The 17859-nt window shown below is 45.4% G+C and overlaps 1 protein-coding gene across 2 annotated transcripts in view; it reads left to right on the forward strand.

Annotated features, from left to right (window-relative positions):
- The window catches only part of LOC106582260 (dnaJ homolog subfamily C member 10), a 29999-nt gene extending 13719 nt beyond the window's left edge, over window positions 1-16280 (forward strand). For both annotated transcript variants that reach the window (XM_014165151.2, XM_045704718.1), the window contains exons 13-22: window positions 175-302; window positions 1952-2068; window positions 7167-7268; window positions 7493-7648; window positions 8052-8185; window positions 8407-8460; window positions 8577-8724; window positions 14112-14234; window positions 14695-14811; window positions 16156-16280. In XM_014165151.2, coding sequence (XP_014020626.1) covers window positions 175-302; window positions 1952-2068; window positions 7167-7268; window positions 7493-7648; window positions 8052-8185; window positions 8407-8460; window positions 8577-8724; window positions 14112-14234; window positions 14695-14811; window positions 16156-16167 — 1091 coding nt within the window. In that variant the 3' untranslated portion in view covers window positions 16168-16280. The remainder of the gene's footprint in view (window positions 1-174; window positions 303-1951; window positions 2069-7166; window positions 7269-7492; window positions 7649-8051; window positions 8186-8406; window positions 8461-8576; window positions 8725-14111; window positions 14235-14694; window positions 14812-16155) is intronic.
- The last annotated feature ends 1579 nt before the right edge of the window (window positions 16281-17859 follow it).

Genomic DNA, 17859 nt, shown 5'->3' on the forward strand with positions numbered 1-17859 from the left:
GGCCGGGGTAGGCTGTCATTACAAATAAGAATTTGTTCGTAACTGACTTTCCTAGTTTAATAAAGGTTAAATAAAATGTATTTTGTTATTCTTGTTTTGTTTTTCATGAGAGCTTGAGTGAGTAAGATTTCCAATATATTTCTTATAAATGGGAAACTATTTCTGTTCTCGCAGGGAAGGATGTGCTGTATAACATCATAGCGTTTGCTAAGGAGAGTGTCAGCGCCCATGTCACCACTCTGAGACCAGAGAACTTCCCCAGTGATGGAAAGGAGCCCTGGCTAGTTGACTTCTTTGCTCCTGTAAGTATCAGCCTAATGTTAGTGACTAATACTCTACTTGCTTATCGATGTTCACAGTTGACTACGTGTTGACTACGCGTTTGTCACATGCGCCGAATACAACAGGTGTAGACCTTACAGTGAAATGCTTACTTACAAGTCCTTAACCAACAATGCTTACAAGCCCTTAACCAACAATGAAAAAATAAGTATTAAGTAAAAAATATAAAAGTAACAAATAATTAAAAAGCAACAGTAAAATAACAATAGCGAGGCTATATACAGGGGGTGCCGTTACAGAGTCGATGTGCAGGGGCACCGGTTAGTCAAGGTAATTGAGGTAATATGTACATGTAGGTAGAGTTAAAGTGACTTTGCATAGATAATAAACAGAGTAGCAGCAGCATAATAGAGGGGTCTGGGTAGCCATTTCATTAGCTGTTCAGGAGTCTTATGGCTTGGGGGTAGAAGCTGCTACGAAGCCTTTTTGACCTAGACGTGGCACTCCGGTACCGCTTGCCGTGCGGTAGCAGAGAGAACAGTCTATGACTCGGGTGCCTGGAGTCTTTCACAATTTTTTGTCCCTTTCTCTGATACCACCTGGTATAGAGGTCCTGGATGGCAGGAAGCTTGGCCCCAGTGATGTACTGGGCTATCTGTAGTGCCTTGCGGTCGGAGGCCGAGCAGTGATGCAACCAGTCAGGATGCTCTCGATGGTGCAGCTGTAGAACCTTTTGAGGATCTGAGGACCCATGCCAAATCTTTTCAGTCTCCTGAGGGGAATAGATTTTGTCGAGCCCTCTTCACGACTGTCTTGGTGTGCTTGGACCATGTTAGTTTGTTGGTGATGTGGACATCAAGGAACTTGAAGCTCTCAACCTGCTTCACTACATTTCCTGTAGTCCACAATCATCTCCTTTGTCTTGATCATGTTGAGGGAGAGGTTGTTGTCCTGGCACCACTCTACCAGGTCTCTGACTTCCTCCCTATAGGCTCTCGTCGTTGTCGGTGATCAGGCCTACCACTGTTGTGTCATCGGCAAACTTGATGATGGTGTTTGAGTCGTGCCTGGCCATGCAGTCATGAATGAACAGAGAGTACAGGAGGGGACTACAGGAGCACTCACCCCTGAGTGGCCCCCGTGTTGAGTATCAGCGTGACGGATGTGTTATTCCTTACCACCTGGGGGCGGCCCGTCAGGAAGTCCAGGATCCAGATGCAGAGGGAGGTGTTCAGTCCCAGGGTCCTTAGCTTATTGATGAGCTTTGAGGGCACTATGGTGTTGAACGCTGAGCTCTAGTCAATGAATAGAATTCTCACATAGGTGTTCCTTTTGTCCTGGTGGGAAAGGGCCGTGTGGAGTGCAATAGAGATTGCATCATCTGTGGATCTGTTGGGGCGATATGCAAATTGGAGTGGGTCTGGGATAATGATTTTGATGTGAGCCATGACCAGCCTTTCAAAGCACTTCATGGCTACAGATGTGAGTGCTACGGGTCGGTAGTCATAAGGTAGGTGTGGCTATTAAAATAATAATCTGTTGGTGACTAACATTAATCCCTGAAAGTAAACAGACATTATTGTTGTGTAAAGTGGACTAGATCCTGTTGAGCTGGCTGAGACATTGGGTGAGGTCCATGAACAAATACTAATATACTGTTTCCTTGTAGTGGTGTCCGCCCTGTCGTGCTCTCCTCCCTGAGCTGAGGAAAGCCTCGATCCAGCTGTTTGGTCAGATGAAGTTCGGAACGCTGGACTGCACCGTGCACGAGAGACTCTGCAGCATGGTGAGTGTCGGGAGAACATACCAAACGTAAATCCAAACCCCCTAGATGTGCTATTCTTCTATGTATTCCACAATATCTGCCTAGATGTATTGAGGGAGCCTGGTTGCCAGTCTGTTTAGCTAGCATTCCACTTCTTGTATTCCATGTCGTGTACATATGATGCGGTGTAATATGAGTGGAATGTTAGCTAAGAAGACTGCCAACTAGGCTAGTATTGAGGAGCCAGCCATGCAAGACAGAGTTTAACTATGTCCCCAAATCATGGCCCTGCTTGTATGACATCATTTCTCACTATAATGAAGGTATTTATGATTTAAGTAAATAATATGCGTTTCATCCAATGGACTTAGTATGACTCACACATATCAACAAAGCCGTTTTTATTTATTCCGGTAGCACTGCTTTCCTCTGGGCTGTATGGCATACAGGCATAGTAGAGCTGTCATTCCTCTGGGCTGTATGGCATACAGGCATAGTAGAGCTGTCATTCCTCTGGGCTGTATGGCATACAGGCATAGTAGAGCTGTCATTCCTCTGGGCTGTATGGCATACAGGCATAGTACAGCCGTCATTCCTCTGGGCTGTATGGCATACAGGCATAGTACAGCCGTCATTCCTCTGGGCTGTATGGCATACAGGCATAGTACAGCCGTCATTCCTCTGGGCTGTATGGCATACAGGCATAGTACAGCCGTCATTCCTCTGGGCTGTATGGCATACAGGCATAGTAGAGCCGTCATTCCTCTGGTCTGTATGGCATACAGGCATAGTAGAGCTGTCATTCCTCTGGCTGTATGGCATACAGGCATAGTAGAGCTGTCATTCTTCTGGGCTGTATGGCATACAGGCATAGTACAGCCGTCATTCCTCTGGGCTGTATGGCATACAGGCATAGTAGAGCTGTCATTCCTCTGGGCTGTATGGCATACAGGCATAGTACAGCCATCATTCCTCTGGCTGTGTTGTAGCAAGGCTAGGTGTAGGGCCATCATTCCTCTGGCTGTGTTGTAGCAAGGCTAGGTGTAGGGCCGTCATTCCTCTGGCTGTGTTGTAGCAAGGCTAGGTGTAGGGCCGTCATTCCTCTGGCTGTGTTGTAGCAAGGCTAGGTGTAGGGCCGTCATTCCTCTGGCTGTGTTGTAGCAAGGCTAGGTGTAGGGCCGTCATTCCTCTGGCTGTGTTGTAGCAAGGCTAGGTGTAGGGCCGTCATTCCTCTGGCTGTGTTGTAGCAAGGCTAGGTGTAGGGCCGTCATTCCTCTGGCTGTGTTGTAGCAAGGCTAGGTGTAGGGCCGTCATTCCTCTGGCTGTGTTGTAGCAAGGCTAGGTGTAGGGCCGTCATTCCTCTGGCTGTGTTGTAGCAAGGCTAGGTGTAGGGCCGTCATTCCTCTGGCTGTGTTGTAGCAAGGCTAGGTGTAGGGCCGTCATTCCTCTGGCTGTGTTGTAGCAAGGCTAGGTGTAGGGCCGTCATTCCTCTGGCTGTGTTGTAGCAAGGCTAGGTGTAGGGCCGTCATTCCTCTGGCTGTGTTGTAGCAAGGCTAGGTGTAGGGCCGTCATTCCTCTGGCTGTGTTGTAGCAAGGCTAGGTGTAGGGCCGTCATTCCTCTGGCTGTGTTGTAGCAAGGCTAGGTGTAGGGCCGTCATTCCTCTGGCTGTGTTGTAGCAAGGCTAGGTGTAGGGCCGTCATTCCTCTGGCTGTGTTGTAGCAAGGCTAGGTGTAGGGCCGTCATTCCTCTGGCTGTGTTGTAGCAAGGCTAGGTGTAGGGCCGTCATTCCTCTGGCTGTGTTGTAGCAAGGCTAGGTGTAGGGCCGTCATTCCTCTGGCTGTGTTGTAGCAAGGCTAGGTGTAGGGCCGTCATTCCTCTGGCTGTGTTGTAGCAAGGCTAGGTGTAGGGCCGTCATTCCTCTGGCTGTGTTGTAGCAAGGCTAGGTGTAGGGCCGTCATTCCTCTGGCTGTGTTGTAGCAAGGCTAGGTGTAGGGCCGTCATTCCTCTGGCTGTGTTGTAGCAAGGCTAGGTGTAGGGCCGTCATTCCTCTGGCTGTGTTGTAGCAAGGCTAGGTGTAGGGCCGTCATTCCTCTGGCTGTGTTGTAGCAAGGCTAGGTGTAGGGCCGTCATTCCTCTGGCTGTGTTGTAGCAAGGCTAGGTGTAGGGCCGTCATTCCTCTGGCTGTGTTGTAGCAAGGCTAGGTGTAGGGCCGTCATTCCTCTGGCTGTGTTGTAGCAAGGCTAGGTGTAGGGCCGTCATTCCTCTGGCTGTGTTGTAGCAAGGCTAGGTGTAGGGCCGTCATTCCTCTGGCTGTGTTGTAGCAAGGCTAGGTGTAGGGCCGTCATTCCTCTGGCTGTGTTGTAGCAAGGCTAGGTGTAGGGCCGTCATTCCTCTGGCTGTGTTGTAGCAAGGCTAGGTGTAGGGCCGTCATTCCTCTGGCTGTGTTGTAGCAAGGCTAGGTGTAGGGCCGTCATTCCTCTGGCTGTGTTGTAGCAAGGCTAGGTGTAGGGCCGTCATTCCTCTGGCTGTGTTGTAGCAAGGCTAGGTGTAGGGCCGTCATTCCTCTGGCTGTGTTGTAGCAAGGCTAGGTGTAGGGCCGTCATTCCTCTGGCTGTGTTGTAGCAAGGCTAGGTGTAGGGCCGTCATTCCTCTGGCTGTGTTGTAGCAAGGCTAGGTGTAGGGCCGTCATTCCTCTGGCTGTGTTGTAGCAAGGCTAGGTGTAGGGCCGTCATTCCTCTGGCTGTGTTGTAGCAAGGCTAGGTGTAGGGCCGTCATTCCTCTGGCTGTGTTGTAGCAAGGCTAGGTGTAGGGCCGTCATTCCTCTGGCTGTGTTGTAGCAAGGCTAGGTGTAGGGCCGTCATTCCTCTGGCTGTGTTGTAGCAAGGCTAGGTGTAGGGCCGTCATTCCTCTGGCTGTGTTGTAGCAAGGCTAGGTGTAGGGCCGTCATTCCTCTGGCTGTGTTGTAGCAAGGCTAGGTGTAGGGCCGTCATTCCTCTGGCTGTGTTGTAGCAAGGCTAGGTGTAGGGCCGTCATTCCTCTGGCTGTGTTGTAGCAAGGCTAGGTGTAGGGCCGTCATTCCTCTGGCTGTGTTGTAGCAAGGCTAGGTGTAGGGCCGTCATTCCTCTGGCTGTGTTGTAGCAAGGCTAGGTGTAGGGCCGTCATTCCTCTGGCTGTGTTGTAGCAAGGCTAGGTGTAGGGCCGTCATTCCTCTGGCTGTGTTGTAGCAAGGCTAGGTGTAGGGCCGTCATTCCTCTGGCTGTGTTGTAGCAAGGCTAGGTGTAGGGCCGTCATTCCTCTGGCTGTGTTGTAGCAAGGCTAGGTGTAGGGCCGTCATTCCTCTGGCTGTGTTGTAGCAAGGCTAGGTGTAGGGCCGTCATTCCTCTGGCTGTGTTGTAGCAAGGCTAGGTGTAGGGCCGTCATTCCTCTGGCTGTGTTGTAGCAAGGCTAGGTGTAGGGCCGTCATTCCTCTGGCTGTGTTGTAGCAAGGCTAGGTGTAGGGCCGTCATTCCTCTGGCTGTGTTGTAGCAAGGCTAGGTGTAGGGCCGTCATTCCTCTGGCTGTGTTGTAGCAAGGCTAGGTGTAGGGCCGTCATTCCTCTGGCTGTGTTGTAGCAAGGCTAGGTGTAGGGCCGTCATTCCTCTGGCTGTGTTGTAGCAAGGCTAGGTGTAGGGCCGTCATTCCTCTGGCTGTGTTGTAGCAAGGCTAGGTGTAGGGCCGTCATTCCTCTGGCTGTGTTGTAGCAAGGCTAGGTGTAGGGCCGTCATTCCTCTGGCTGTGTTGTAGCAAGGCTAGGTGTAGGGCCGTCATTCCTCTGGCTGTGTTGTAGCAAGGCTAGGTGTAGGGCCGTCATTCCTCTGGCTGTGTTGTAGCAAGGCTAGGTGTAGGGCCGTCATTCCTCTGGCTGTGTTGTAGCAAGGCTAGGTGTAGGGCCGTCATTCCTCTGGCTGTGTTGTAGCAAGGCTAGGTGTAGGGCCGTCATTCCTCTGGCTGTGTTGTAGCAAGGCTAGGTGTAGGGCCGTCATTCCTCTGGCTGTGTTGTAGCAAGGCTAGGTGTAGGGCCGTCATTCCTCTGGCTGTGTTGTAGCAAGGCTAGGTGTAGGGCCGTCATTCCTCTGGCTGTGTTGTAGCAAGGCTAGGTGTAGGGCCGTCATTCCTCTGGCTGTGTTGTAGCAAGGCTAGGTGTAGGGCCGTCATTCCTCTGGCTGTGTTGTAGCAAGGCTAGGTGTAGGGCCGTCATTCCTCTGGCTGTGTTGTAGCAAGGCTAGGTGTAGGGCCGCCATTCCTCTGGCTGTGTTGTAGCAAGGCTAGGTGTAGGGCCGTCATTCCTCTGGCTGTGTTGTAGCAAGGCTAGGTGTAGGGCCGTCATTCCTCTGGCTGTGTTGTAGCAAGGCTAGGTGTAGGGCCGTCATTCCTCTGGCTGTGTTGTAGCAAGGCTAGGTGTAGGGCCGTCATTCCTCTGGCTGTGTTGTAGCAAGGCTAGGTGTAGGGCCGTCATTCCTCTGGCTGTGTTGTAGCAAGGCTAGGTGTAGGGCCGTCATTCCTCTGGCTGTGTTGTAGCAAGGCTAGGTGTAGGGCCGTCATTCCTCTGGCTGTGTTGTAGCAAGGCTAGGTGTAGGGCCGTCATTCCTCTGGCTGTGTTGTAGCAAGGCTAGGTGTAGGGCCGTCATTCCTCTGGCTGTGTTGTAGCAAGGCTAGGTGTAGGGCCGTCATTCCTCTGGCTGTGTTGTAGCAAGGCTAGGTGTAGGGCCGTCATTCCTCTGGCTGTGTTGTAGCAAGGCTAGGTGTAGGGCCGTCATTCCTCTGGCTGTGTTGTAGCAAGGCTAGGTGTAGGGCCGTCATTCCAGCCCTGTCACCTGTGATTGTGTGGTGAGCTCAGTATCCACTTTTCCTGGCCAAAATAAAGATGTTCTATTTTATATCCTGATCACATCCCTGACGATGAACCAAATGAAATGTGTTTGTGGTTTTGATGGTTAACTGAAAGTGGCAGTGGCTACCACAGTTATGTAACGTACTGTATGTCCTATGTGGCTGTTTTCAGTCCACGCCTACGCAACCACTGTGATATTTAATCAAAAGTAGTACTAGCTACCAGTAATGTTGTGTTTGTGTTTTCAGTATAATATCCATGCTTACCCGACCACGGTAATCTTTAACAAGTCCTCCATCCATGAGTACGAGGGACATCACTCTGCTGACGGAATCCTGGAGTTCATACAGGTGAGAAGCTTACCATTGGCCTAGTTCACAGTATCGGGCCATCTCCTTTCGAGCCAGTGCTTATAGTGCCACAAAGGTTTAAAACTAAGAGACTCAACATAGTTACTTCCTGTACCTTGTGGAGGAAATGTAGCACTCTCCCATTGCCAATAGTCTGAATTGTCTGTTACTGTTATACAGTACATCCCTACTGTAGTGACTCTTCTTTCTCCCCACTCTTCCAGGACTTGGTTGACCCCACTGTGGTGACCATGGACCCAGACAGCTTTGCAGAGCTGGTGAAGAGGAGAAAACACAGCGAGACCTGGATGGTGGACTTCTATGCCCCGTGGTGTGGGCCCTGTCAGGCCCTGCTGCCTGAGTGGAGGAGGATGGCACGGGTAGGTAGTGGATTGTAGGGTGGTAGGCTATAGGCTGTATAGAATACCTACTAGGTAATAGGCAGTAGGATGGTAGACTTCTTTGCCCCGTGGTGTGGGCCCTGCCCGGCCCTGCTGCCGGAGTGGAGGAGGATGGCACGGGTAGGGCAGTAGGTACAGCAACAGAGCTAACACTGACGTGTTCTCTGGATATGGGGGGCTTGAATCTAGCATAGAGGGAGAGAGATGCATGATATCTATCAAGATAAAATATTAGCATTATCTCATTTTATTCTAGGGTGGGTGGGTGTAATCAACAAATCCAACTTAATGCATTTGTCAAGAAGATTTTCTAAATGTTAATCCACTCTAGCGAAAATTTAGTTTTCTCCCTGGTTTTCTGTCTGCTGATGTCTCTTCTCAGGCGGTAAATGGTATGATAAAGGTGGGCACGATAGACTGTCAGAAACACCACTCCTTTTGCCAAGGAGAGGGTGTCAGAGCCTACCCTGAGATACGCCTCTACCCTCAGAACGCCAACCGACGAGACATATACCAGTATGTACCTTACTGTTCTTTCAGTCTTACTATAGTTACTGTTTACGTGTTCTACAGGTTACACTAAGTTTACATGTTTTAAAGTGTACATATGGCTTACATTTTGTAAAGTTTACAGTAAGTTATGTTGTAAAATGTACACTAAATTATATTGTAACGTTTACATTAAGTTATGTTGTAAAGTCTGTAAATAAGAGTGCTGTTTTTATTTCTTTCACCAGGAGTTACAACGGCTGGCACAGAGATGCTCACTCTCTCAAAGTCTGGGCTGTGGGGTAAGTTCTCGCCTGTGTTTCTGTCCTAGCCTTTTAACAGTCACCATTATTGGAACATTTGTATCTGATTTGTAGTCAACAGAAAGGAATTCATACATTGTCCGTCTGTGTCTTAGTACTCTCCCAAGAGCATCAGTGGATCTGACTCCAGATGACTTCAGGAACAAGGTAATAGGAGGGACGGATCACTGGGTGGTGGACTTCTATGCTCCGTGGTGTGGACCATGCCAGCACTTTGCCCCAGAGTTCGAGGTCCTCGCTCGGGTAAGATATCTTCTCCACTCCTCCATGTTTCTTGACCCGTTTTCATAAAGCATCAGAGTAGGAGCGCTGCTCTAGGATCAGGCACCCCCTGTCCATGTAGGCTGATCTTATTTATTATGATATAAATGGCTCAACTGATCTACTCCGAGACACTTCATGAATATGGCCTCTATTCATGGTTATAATATGAATACATTGTTATTTTCATACTAGAGCGAAGTTATTGTACTTTATACAACGGGTGGATCTAATCCTGAATGCTGATTGGTTAAAACCGCATTCCAGCCTCTGTCTATTCCACAAGTTACCACTGGCTGAATCTATGAAGTTAAAATGCCTATTTACCTTGTTCCATCTGACTGCGCAATCCACTGTCTTGTCAACCCATCCAGGCAATTTATAAACTTGATCTCCACTATAAAAAGCATCTAGACCTTCTCACATTTCTTTTAGACTAACATTTAGTTTTCAACAGCGGAGAGCATATTTTCTATGCCTGGCAAAATCGCGCCTCATCAACTCATTGTTATGGATGTCTAAACAAATGCTGCTACTGTTGTTATTCGGGCTGCACTGTTTGAAGTGACTAAGTTAACCGTAGTTGACTAGCAAGCAAGGGATAAGAAATTTGCCAGCCAGTATGGCAATGGAACATTTAGAACAAACGTCCATAGAGACAGATCAAAAAGACCGAACAACTGGGTCGCGTCTCTGGCAACCGAACGGATAGAAGGAACGACAGGCCGCATTGGGTAGCAAACCTAGATTTGTGTCGGGATATATCTTGTGGTAATAGTAGGAATACATTTATGAAAATATGTTACGTTAAATCGTTATTTCAATATGTTGATAACCCGTTGTATAAAAGTGATAATGCCCTCGTAGCCTTTGTTTGGAGGATATATTGGCACGGTTTACTGGCCCTCGACGAGCCGTGCCAATATATCCTCCAAACACCGGCTTCGAGGGCATTATCACTTAAGTATCTCCCTCGCCACACACGTGCTGTGCTTTGATCACTAGGCTGGTAACATTATCACAGTAACAATGGAGGGCCTTGTGTGTCTCTGCTCTGAATAATGTAATGGTTCTGAAGTGTCTGAGCCACTGGGCAGCCACCTCTTTGTCTGTGCCCAAATGGCACCCTATTTACTATTATAAAATTCATCGTTTGATTGCTGATTGGTTGAGTTTGATGTGATTGTGTTAGCTTTAGTTGACTAGCAAGCAAAGCCTTTGCCAAATTAGAACGTTAGTCAGCCTGCACTTTTGTCTAGCAACCTACAGCTGGGCCTTATGACCAAAATATCATATCACGGTATAAAATGTTAAAGACGATTTGTCGGTATTTTGTGTTTTTTTATAATAAAAGTTCTACATTTGTTTTATGAGTAGTGCGTGACCCAAGGGTGGCAACACATACATGCTTAGTGATTTCAATAGGTCTTTCTCCATTCTGATTGTATTATACTGTTCAATTCAACACAAAATAATTTTCAGCATTTTCATCAGCTTTCTGCACAAATTTTGGATAATTTCGACACTGTTTCCTAGGGGACCCTATAATCTTAGGCTACATTTAATGTTTTCTCTAAGCAACAGTTGAAGTCGGAAGTTTACATACGCTTTAGCCAAGTACATTAAACTCAGTTTTTCACAATTCCTGACATTTAATCCCAGTAAATCTTCCCTGTTTTAGGTCAGTTAGGATCACGACTTTATTTTAAGAATGCGAAATGTCAGAATAATAGTAGAGAGAATGATTTATTTCAGCTTTTATTTCTTTCATCACATTCCCAGTGGGTCAGAAGTTTACATACACTGAATTAGTATTTGGTAGCATTGCCTTTAAATTGTTTAACTTGGGTCAAACATTTCAGGTAGCCTTCCACAAGCTTCCCACAATAAGTTGGATGAATTTTGGCCCATTCCTCCTGACAGAGCTGGTGTAACTGAGTCAGGTTTGTTGGCCTCCTTGCTCGCACAAGCTTTTTCAGTTTCTATTGGATTGAGGTCAGGGCTTTGTGACGGCCACTCCAATACCTTGACTTTGTTGTCCTTAAGCCATTTTGCCACAACTTTGGAAGTATGCCTGGGGTCATTGTCCATGTGGAAGACCCATTTGCGACCAAGCTTTAACTTCCTGACTGATGTCTGGAGATGTTGCTTCATTATATCCACATCATTTTCCCTTCCTCATGATGCAGCAAAGCACCCCCACAACATGATGCTGCCACCCCCGTGCTTCACGGTTGGGATGGTGTTCTACGGGCTTGCAAGTCTCCCCCTTTTTCCTCCAAACATAATGAGGGTCATTATGGCCAAACAGTTCTATTTTTGTTTCATCAGACCAGAGGACATTTCTCCAAAAAGTACGATCTTTGTCCCCATGTGCAGTTGCAAACCGTAGTCTGGCTTTTTTATGGCGGTTTTGGAGCAGTGGCTTCTTCCTTGCTGAGCGGCCTTTCAGGTTATGTCGATATAGGACTCGTTTTACTGTGGATATAGATACTTTTGTACCTGTTTCCTCCAGCATCTTCACAAGGTCTTTTGCTGCTGTTCTGGGATTGAGTTGCACTTTTCGCACCAAAGTACGTTCTTCTCTAGGAGACAGAACGCGCCTCCTTCCTGAGCGGTATGACGGCTGCATGTTCCCATGGTGTTTATACTTGCGTACTATTGTTTGTACAGGTGAAATCGGTACCTTGAGGCATTTGGAAATTGCTCCCAAGGATGAACCAGACTTGTGGAGGTCACCATTTTTTTTTTTTTCTGAGGTCTTGGCTGATTTATTTAGATTTTCCCATGATGTCAAGCAAAGAGGCACTGAGTTTGAAGGTAGGCCTTGAAATACATCCACAGTTACACCTCCAAATGACTCTAATTATGTCAATTAGCCTGTCAGAAGCTTCTAAAGCCATGACATAATTTTCTGGAATTTTTCAAGCTGTTTAAAGGCACAGTCAACTTAGTGTATGTAAACTTCTGACCCACTGGAATTGTGATACAGTGAAATAATCTGTCTGTAAACAATTGTTGGGAAAATTACTTGTGTCATGCACAAAGTAGATATCCTAACCGACTTGCCAAAACTATAGTTTGTTAACAAGACATTTGTGGAGTGGTTGAAAAACAAGTTTTAATGACTCCAATCTAACTGTATGAAAACTTCCGACTTCAACTGTACTTCATGTAGCTAACATAATAGTGCTTTACATTTTTCCTCGTTGATTTAGAAGATACTGTTGCACAAACAATATACTGATTTAGGTGGTATTATCCCTCATTAAAATGCAAATCAATTTATAACATTTTGACATGTGTTTTTCTGGATTTTTGTTGTTGTTATTCTGTCTCTCACTGTTCAAATAAATCTACCATTAAAATTATAGACCTATCATTTCTTTGTCAGTGGGCAAACGTACAAAATCAGCAGGGGATCAAATACTTTTTTCCCTCACTGTATGTAAGAATGCTGTTCATTGACTATAGCTCAGCATTCAACACCATAGTACCCTCCAAGCTCATCATTAAGCTCGAGGCCCTGGGTCTGAACCCCGCCCTGTGCAACTGGGTCCTAGACTTCCTTATGGCAGCCCCCAGGTGGTGAAGGTAGGAAACAATACCTACACTTCGCTGATCCTCAACACTGGGGCCCCACAAGGGTGTGTTCTCAGCCCCCTCCTGGCCTCCCTGTTCACCCATGACTGCGTGGCCCGCACGCCTCCAACTCAATCATCAAGTTTGCAGACGACACAACAGTACAGCAGAAACCCCCCCTATCCACATAGATGGGGCCGCAGTGTAGAAGGTGGAAAGCTTCAAGTTCCTCGGCGTACACATCACTGACAAACTGAAATGGTCCACCCACACAGACAGTGTGGTGAAGAAGGCGCAACAGTGCCTCTTCAACCTCAGGAGGCTGTAGAAATTTGTCTTGGCACCTAAAACCCTCACAAACTTGATAGCATTCTGTCAGGCTGTATCACCGCCTGGTACGGCAACTGCACTGCCCACAACCGCAAGGCTCTCCAGAGGCTGGTGCTGTCTGCACAATGCGCCACCGGGGGCAAACTACCTGCCCTCCAGGACACCTGCAGCACCCGATATCACACGAAGGCCAAAAAGATCATCAAGGACAACAACCACCCGAGCCACAGCCTGTTCACCCCGCTATCATCCAGAAGGCGAGGTCAATAAAGGTGCATCAAAGCTGGGACCGAGAGACTGAAAAACAACTTCTATCTCAAGGCCATCAGACTGTTAAATAGCATCACTAGCACATTAGAGGCTGCTGCCCTATATACATAGACTTGAAGTCACTGGCTTTAATAATGGAACACTAGTCACTTTAATAATGTTTACATATTTTGCATTACTCATCTCATATGTATATATTCTATTCTACTGTATCTTAGTCTATGCCGCTGTGACATTGCTCATACAAGTATTTCTATATTCTTAATTCCATTCCTTTATTTAGATTTGTGTGTATTGTTGTGAAATTGTTAGATATTACTGCACTGTTGTAGCTAGAAACACAAGCACTTCGCTACACCTGCAATAACATCTGCTGAACACGTGTATGTGACCAATAACATTTGATTTGAACATTGTTGCATGTCCTACATTGACCGTGCAGACTGAACGCCAGTTTCCCGTGGTGGTTGAAGAACAACAAAGGTGCTCCTTGAGTCACGGGTTGGGGCTAGGTCTGTGTGGAAAGTGCATGGCGAGAGAGAGCGGAGAGAGAAATGACTCAAGTAGTGAAGTCAACTATAAAAATTGACTTTAAACACGGCGTATCCCATTTAACAAACTAAACATTCAAATACCGTTATAGAAGGTAAAGTAAAAACCCAAACCGGTCCGTGCATCAATACCGGTATATCATCAAATGTGGTATACCGTCCAGCCCTATAGCAACCTCAGAAATGGAACTACCGACTGGCTTTTGTCCAGACTATAACCTCTCGTGAAAGGATTAAATTAAATAAAATTTACTCATTTAAAATAACTTTTTACTGAAAACATGTCCTTCATCTTTGTGTAATATGTTGGGAACCGTTTCATAAAATAGATACGGCACTGGATCCAGTGATTTATCATGAATAATACTCCGCTTCGCAGCTAAGAACAGCCCTTAGTTGTGCGCTATTCAGTAGTGCATTACTTTTGACCAGAGCCCTATGGATAATGTAGTGGTTCTAAAGTGTTGATTCACTGGGCGGCCATGTCTTTGGTTGCTTCCCGAATGGCACCCTATTCACTATGTAGTGCACTGATTTTGACCAGAGTGCTATGGGTCTCCCTATGGGCCCTGGTCAAAAGGAGTGCGCTACATAGGGAAAAGGGTACTTTTTCTGACGCAATCTTTCTTTTTCTAGATGGTGAAAGGGAGTGTGAGGGCAGGGAAAGTAGACTGTCAGGCCCACTACCAGACCTGTCAGTCAGCTGGCATCACAGCCTATCCCAGCGTCCGATTCTACCCACACCTGGGCACTAAGAAGGTAAGAGACTGCTGATTGGTAACTTTTTTTAATGGGTTAGTTATTTATCCAGGTACGGTTTTTAGAAGACAACACATTATCTTTCATATTAACGACCTGACAAAGAGGGGGCAATGATAGTTTGTTTTCATCATAGCAGCTTATCGTTATCTTGCTTATTCCTGTCCTTGTTAGAGGACAAGCTACAAGTTGTAAGTTAAATACATTTGAATACTATGTATCAGAAGTTCCAGTAGTTAGATATTCTTATTGAAACTTGTTTAACTGTATATTTGATTTAGTATTTTTCTTTGAGGACCTCTTGCCTAAAGTTGTTTACCATTTAAATTATTAGAGAGATTGAGTCAGTCCCCCAGAGCACTGTGCCCTAACTAGTCCCTCCATCCATCCCTTTACCACTCCATGTCCCTCCATCCATCCATCCTTCCACCCCTTCCTCCTTTCATCCCTCTGTCCCCAGCGCGACCAGGGAGGGGAGCATGTCAACAGCCGGGATGCTAATAACATCGCAGACGTCCTCCGCCAGAGGCTCCAGCAGTTATCTCCATGGTTACAGGGCAAGGCGGACAACTTCAAGGTAAGCTTCTTACTCAATTCAGCAACTCTGCAATCACCGTTTTGCTTTTTAATCTTAGTAGCTATCGCTTACCTTTGCAGTCAAGCGGAAATATATTATTTTCTGGCACAGACTTTTAGGTGAGAGTTTGTGTTTTGGGCTTTGGCTTACCTAATTCAGGCAAGATGACTGCTAACAGTTTTTATTTCAATGTATTATTATTATTATTATTATTATTTTTAAAAAATTAGGCCCATCCACCACTTCCACGACCCTCTTCGGAGGACAAAAATAAATGTTTTTACTTCTTTCTTTTTTGTTACGTATTCAGAGCCCTTGACTTTTTCCACATTTTGTTATGTTACAGCCTTATTGTAAAATTGATTAAATCGTTTTTTCCCCCTCGTCAATTTACACACAATACCCCATAATGACAAAGCTAAAACAGGTTTTTACCAAAATAAAAAAAAATAAGTATTCAGACCCTTTACCCACTATTGCTCATCTTGGCCGGGCGGCCAGCTCTAGGAAGAGTCTTGGTGGTTCCAAACTTTTTCCATTTAAGAATGATGGAGACCACTGTTCTTGGAGACCTTCAATGCTGCAAAAGATTTTTGGTACCCTTCCCCAGATCTGTTCCTTGACACAAACCTGTTTCGGAGCTCTTGCTCTGACATGCACTGTCAACTGTGGGACCTTATATAGACAGGTGTGTGCCTTTTCAAATCATGTCCAATCAATTGAATTTACCACAGGTGGACTCCAATCAAGTTGTAGAAACATCTCAAGGATGATCAATGGAAACAGGATGCACCTGAGCTCAATTTCTAGTCTCATAGCAAAGGGTCTGAATACTTATGTAAATAAGGTATTTCTAAATACCTGTTTTACCTCTTTGTCATTATGGGGCATTGTGTGTAGATTGATGAGAAAAAAAACCCATATTTCATTCATTTTAGAATAAGGCTATAACGTAACAAAATTTGGAGAAAGTGAAGGGGTCTGAATACTTTCCGAGTGCACTCTACATTCTACACACATTTTACATATGTGGCTTTTAATTTTTTTTTACAGTAGTTACATAGCAATAATAAAGTATTTTGATATACGTTACATCGAAATAGTACTTACACATTATACATGTTTTCACTCACAACTATTATAGAATATTAACTTTTAAACCCACCCCTCAGCTACTCTGTCCATCCCACCTGTCTCCATAAACAGCTCTCTTATGATTTCCATGTGCCATATCTTTCTCAACTGCTAATAGGTAGTTGAAGTGACTTTGGATTGTGTTGTCTCAGTGTATCAAACCACAATCACATTCTCTCTCTCTTTTTGTTTTTCTCTCTCTTTCTGCAGGATGAATTGTGAGTTCAAGGGGGTCGATTCCACTGAGATGGTTTTCCTTATGGTAACATAAAGGATGGTCAAACACACACACACACACACACACACACACACACACACACTTTAACAAACAAAAAGACTCTGAGAAGAGATTTGTTTCTGCAAGGAGGATTACTGCCAAGGAAAGAAGACGTTATTGAAAGGTTACCTCAGTATTGTCGTACTGTCAAAACAAACCTGTTTCTCAACTGATTCAACGATAAGGGAAGACTCTGACTCGCTGTCTTAGGTTTTACTAGTTCTATAGATGGAGTGTGTCCATATGGTAGGTGTCGACCTGCCTGATATCTGAATGTACTGTCTGATGTAGGTTGGGGACAAGATATTTTATGCCTATATTTATGATACAAAATGGCAGTTTATCAGTTGATAATGGGCCTGCCAATGTCAATGCTTCGTGTTGATTCAACTTGAACCATTTGAGTGTAGCGAACAGTGTTTTATTCATTCCGTGAAGTGACCACACTGTACTGGCTGTGTTGGTTGTATTATTATGATGATACCAATCTATTTATCTGCTGATAGTAGCCTAAGGGTTCAGTATGCAACCTCTGTATACAGTAAAACACAAACAAGCACACTTTAGAAAAGGCATCCTGTACACTGAAAACAATTAACAGGACATATATTACCAATTCACTCCAAATCATTCATGAATATGTTACTGTTTGCCATCACTGAAATGTGAATGGAAATTGTTTGATTAGTTGTGGGATGATGCAGTCTTGCAAAAGTTCTGTCATACCAGAAATGTGGGAAATCTAGCACGGTTTTATATAATGTCTTTGTAATCTGGTATTTTCAACTCAAAATACAATACTATCTTTGGATGATGTTTGATAGTAACTTATGTGGGAACTTGTAGTCTTAAATTGAAAAACTACAATGCTGAATAGTGTCCCTTTTTAAGACACTCCAAAGGGGTATCCTTCTTTTCCTTTCAAGTTGTTTTGCACGGACTCTTGTATTAAGTAAATATCACGTAAAAAAAAAAAATATATATATATATATATATATATATATATATATATTAGTGCATTTGGGAAGTATTCAGACCCCTTTTTCTAAATTTTGTTGTTACAGCCTTATTCTAAAATTGATTAAATAATTTTTTCCCCCCTCGTCAATCTACACAAAATGCCACATAATGACAGCAAAAACAAGTTTTTAGAAATATCACATTTACATAAGTATTCAGACCCTTTGCTCAGTACTTTGTTGAAGCAACTTTGGCAGCGTTTACAACCTTTTCTTCTTGGGTATGACGCTACAAGTTTGGCACACCTGTATTTGGGGAGTTTCTTCCATTCTTCTCTGCAGATCCTCTCAAGCTCTGTCAGGTTGGATGGGGAGCATTGCTGCACAGCTATTTTCAGGTCTCTCCAGAGATGTTCGATCGGGTTAAAGTCGGGGCTCTGGCTGGACAACTCAAGGACATTCAGAGACTTGTCCCTAAGCCACTCCTGCATTGTCTTGGCCATGTGCTTAGGGTCGTTGTCCTGTTGGAAGGTGGACCTTCACCCCAGTGTGAGGTCCTGAGCGCTCTGGAGCAGGTTTTCATCAAGGAGCTCTCTGTACTTTGCTTCATTCATCTTTCCCTCGATCCTGACTAGTCTCCCAGTCCCTGCTGCTAAAAACATCTCCACAGCATGATTC

This window comes from Salmo salar, chromosome ssa21 (assembly GCF_905237065.1).
Source record: "Salmo salar chromosome ssa21, Ssal_v3.1, whole genome shotgun sequence".
NCBI classification, from domain to species: Eukaryota; Metazoa; Chordata; class Actinopteri; order Salmoniformes; family Salmonidae; genus Salmo; species Salmo salar.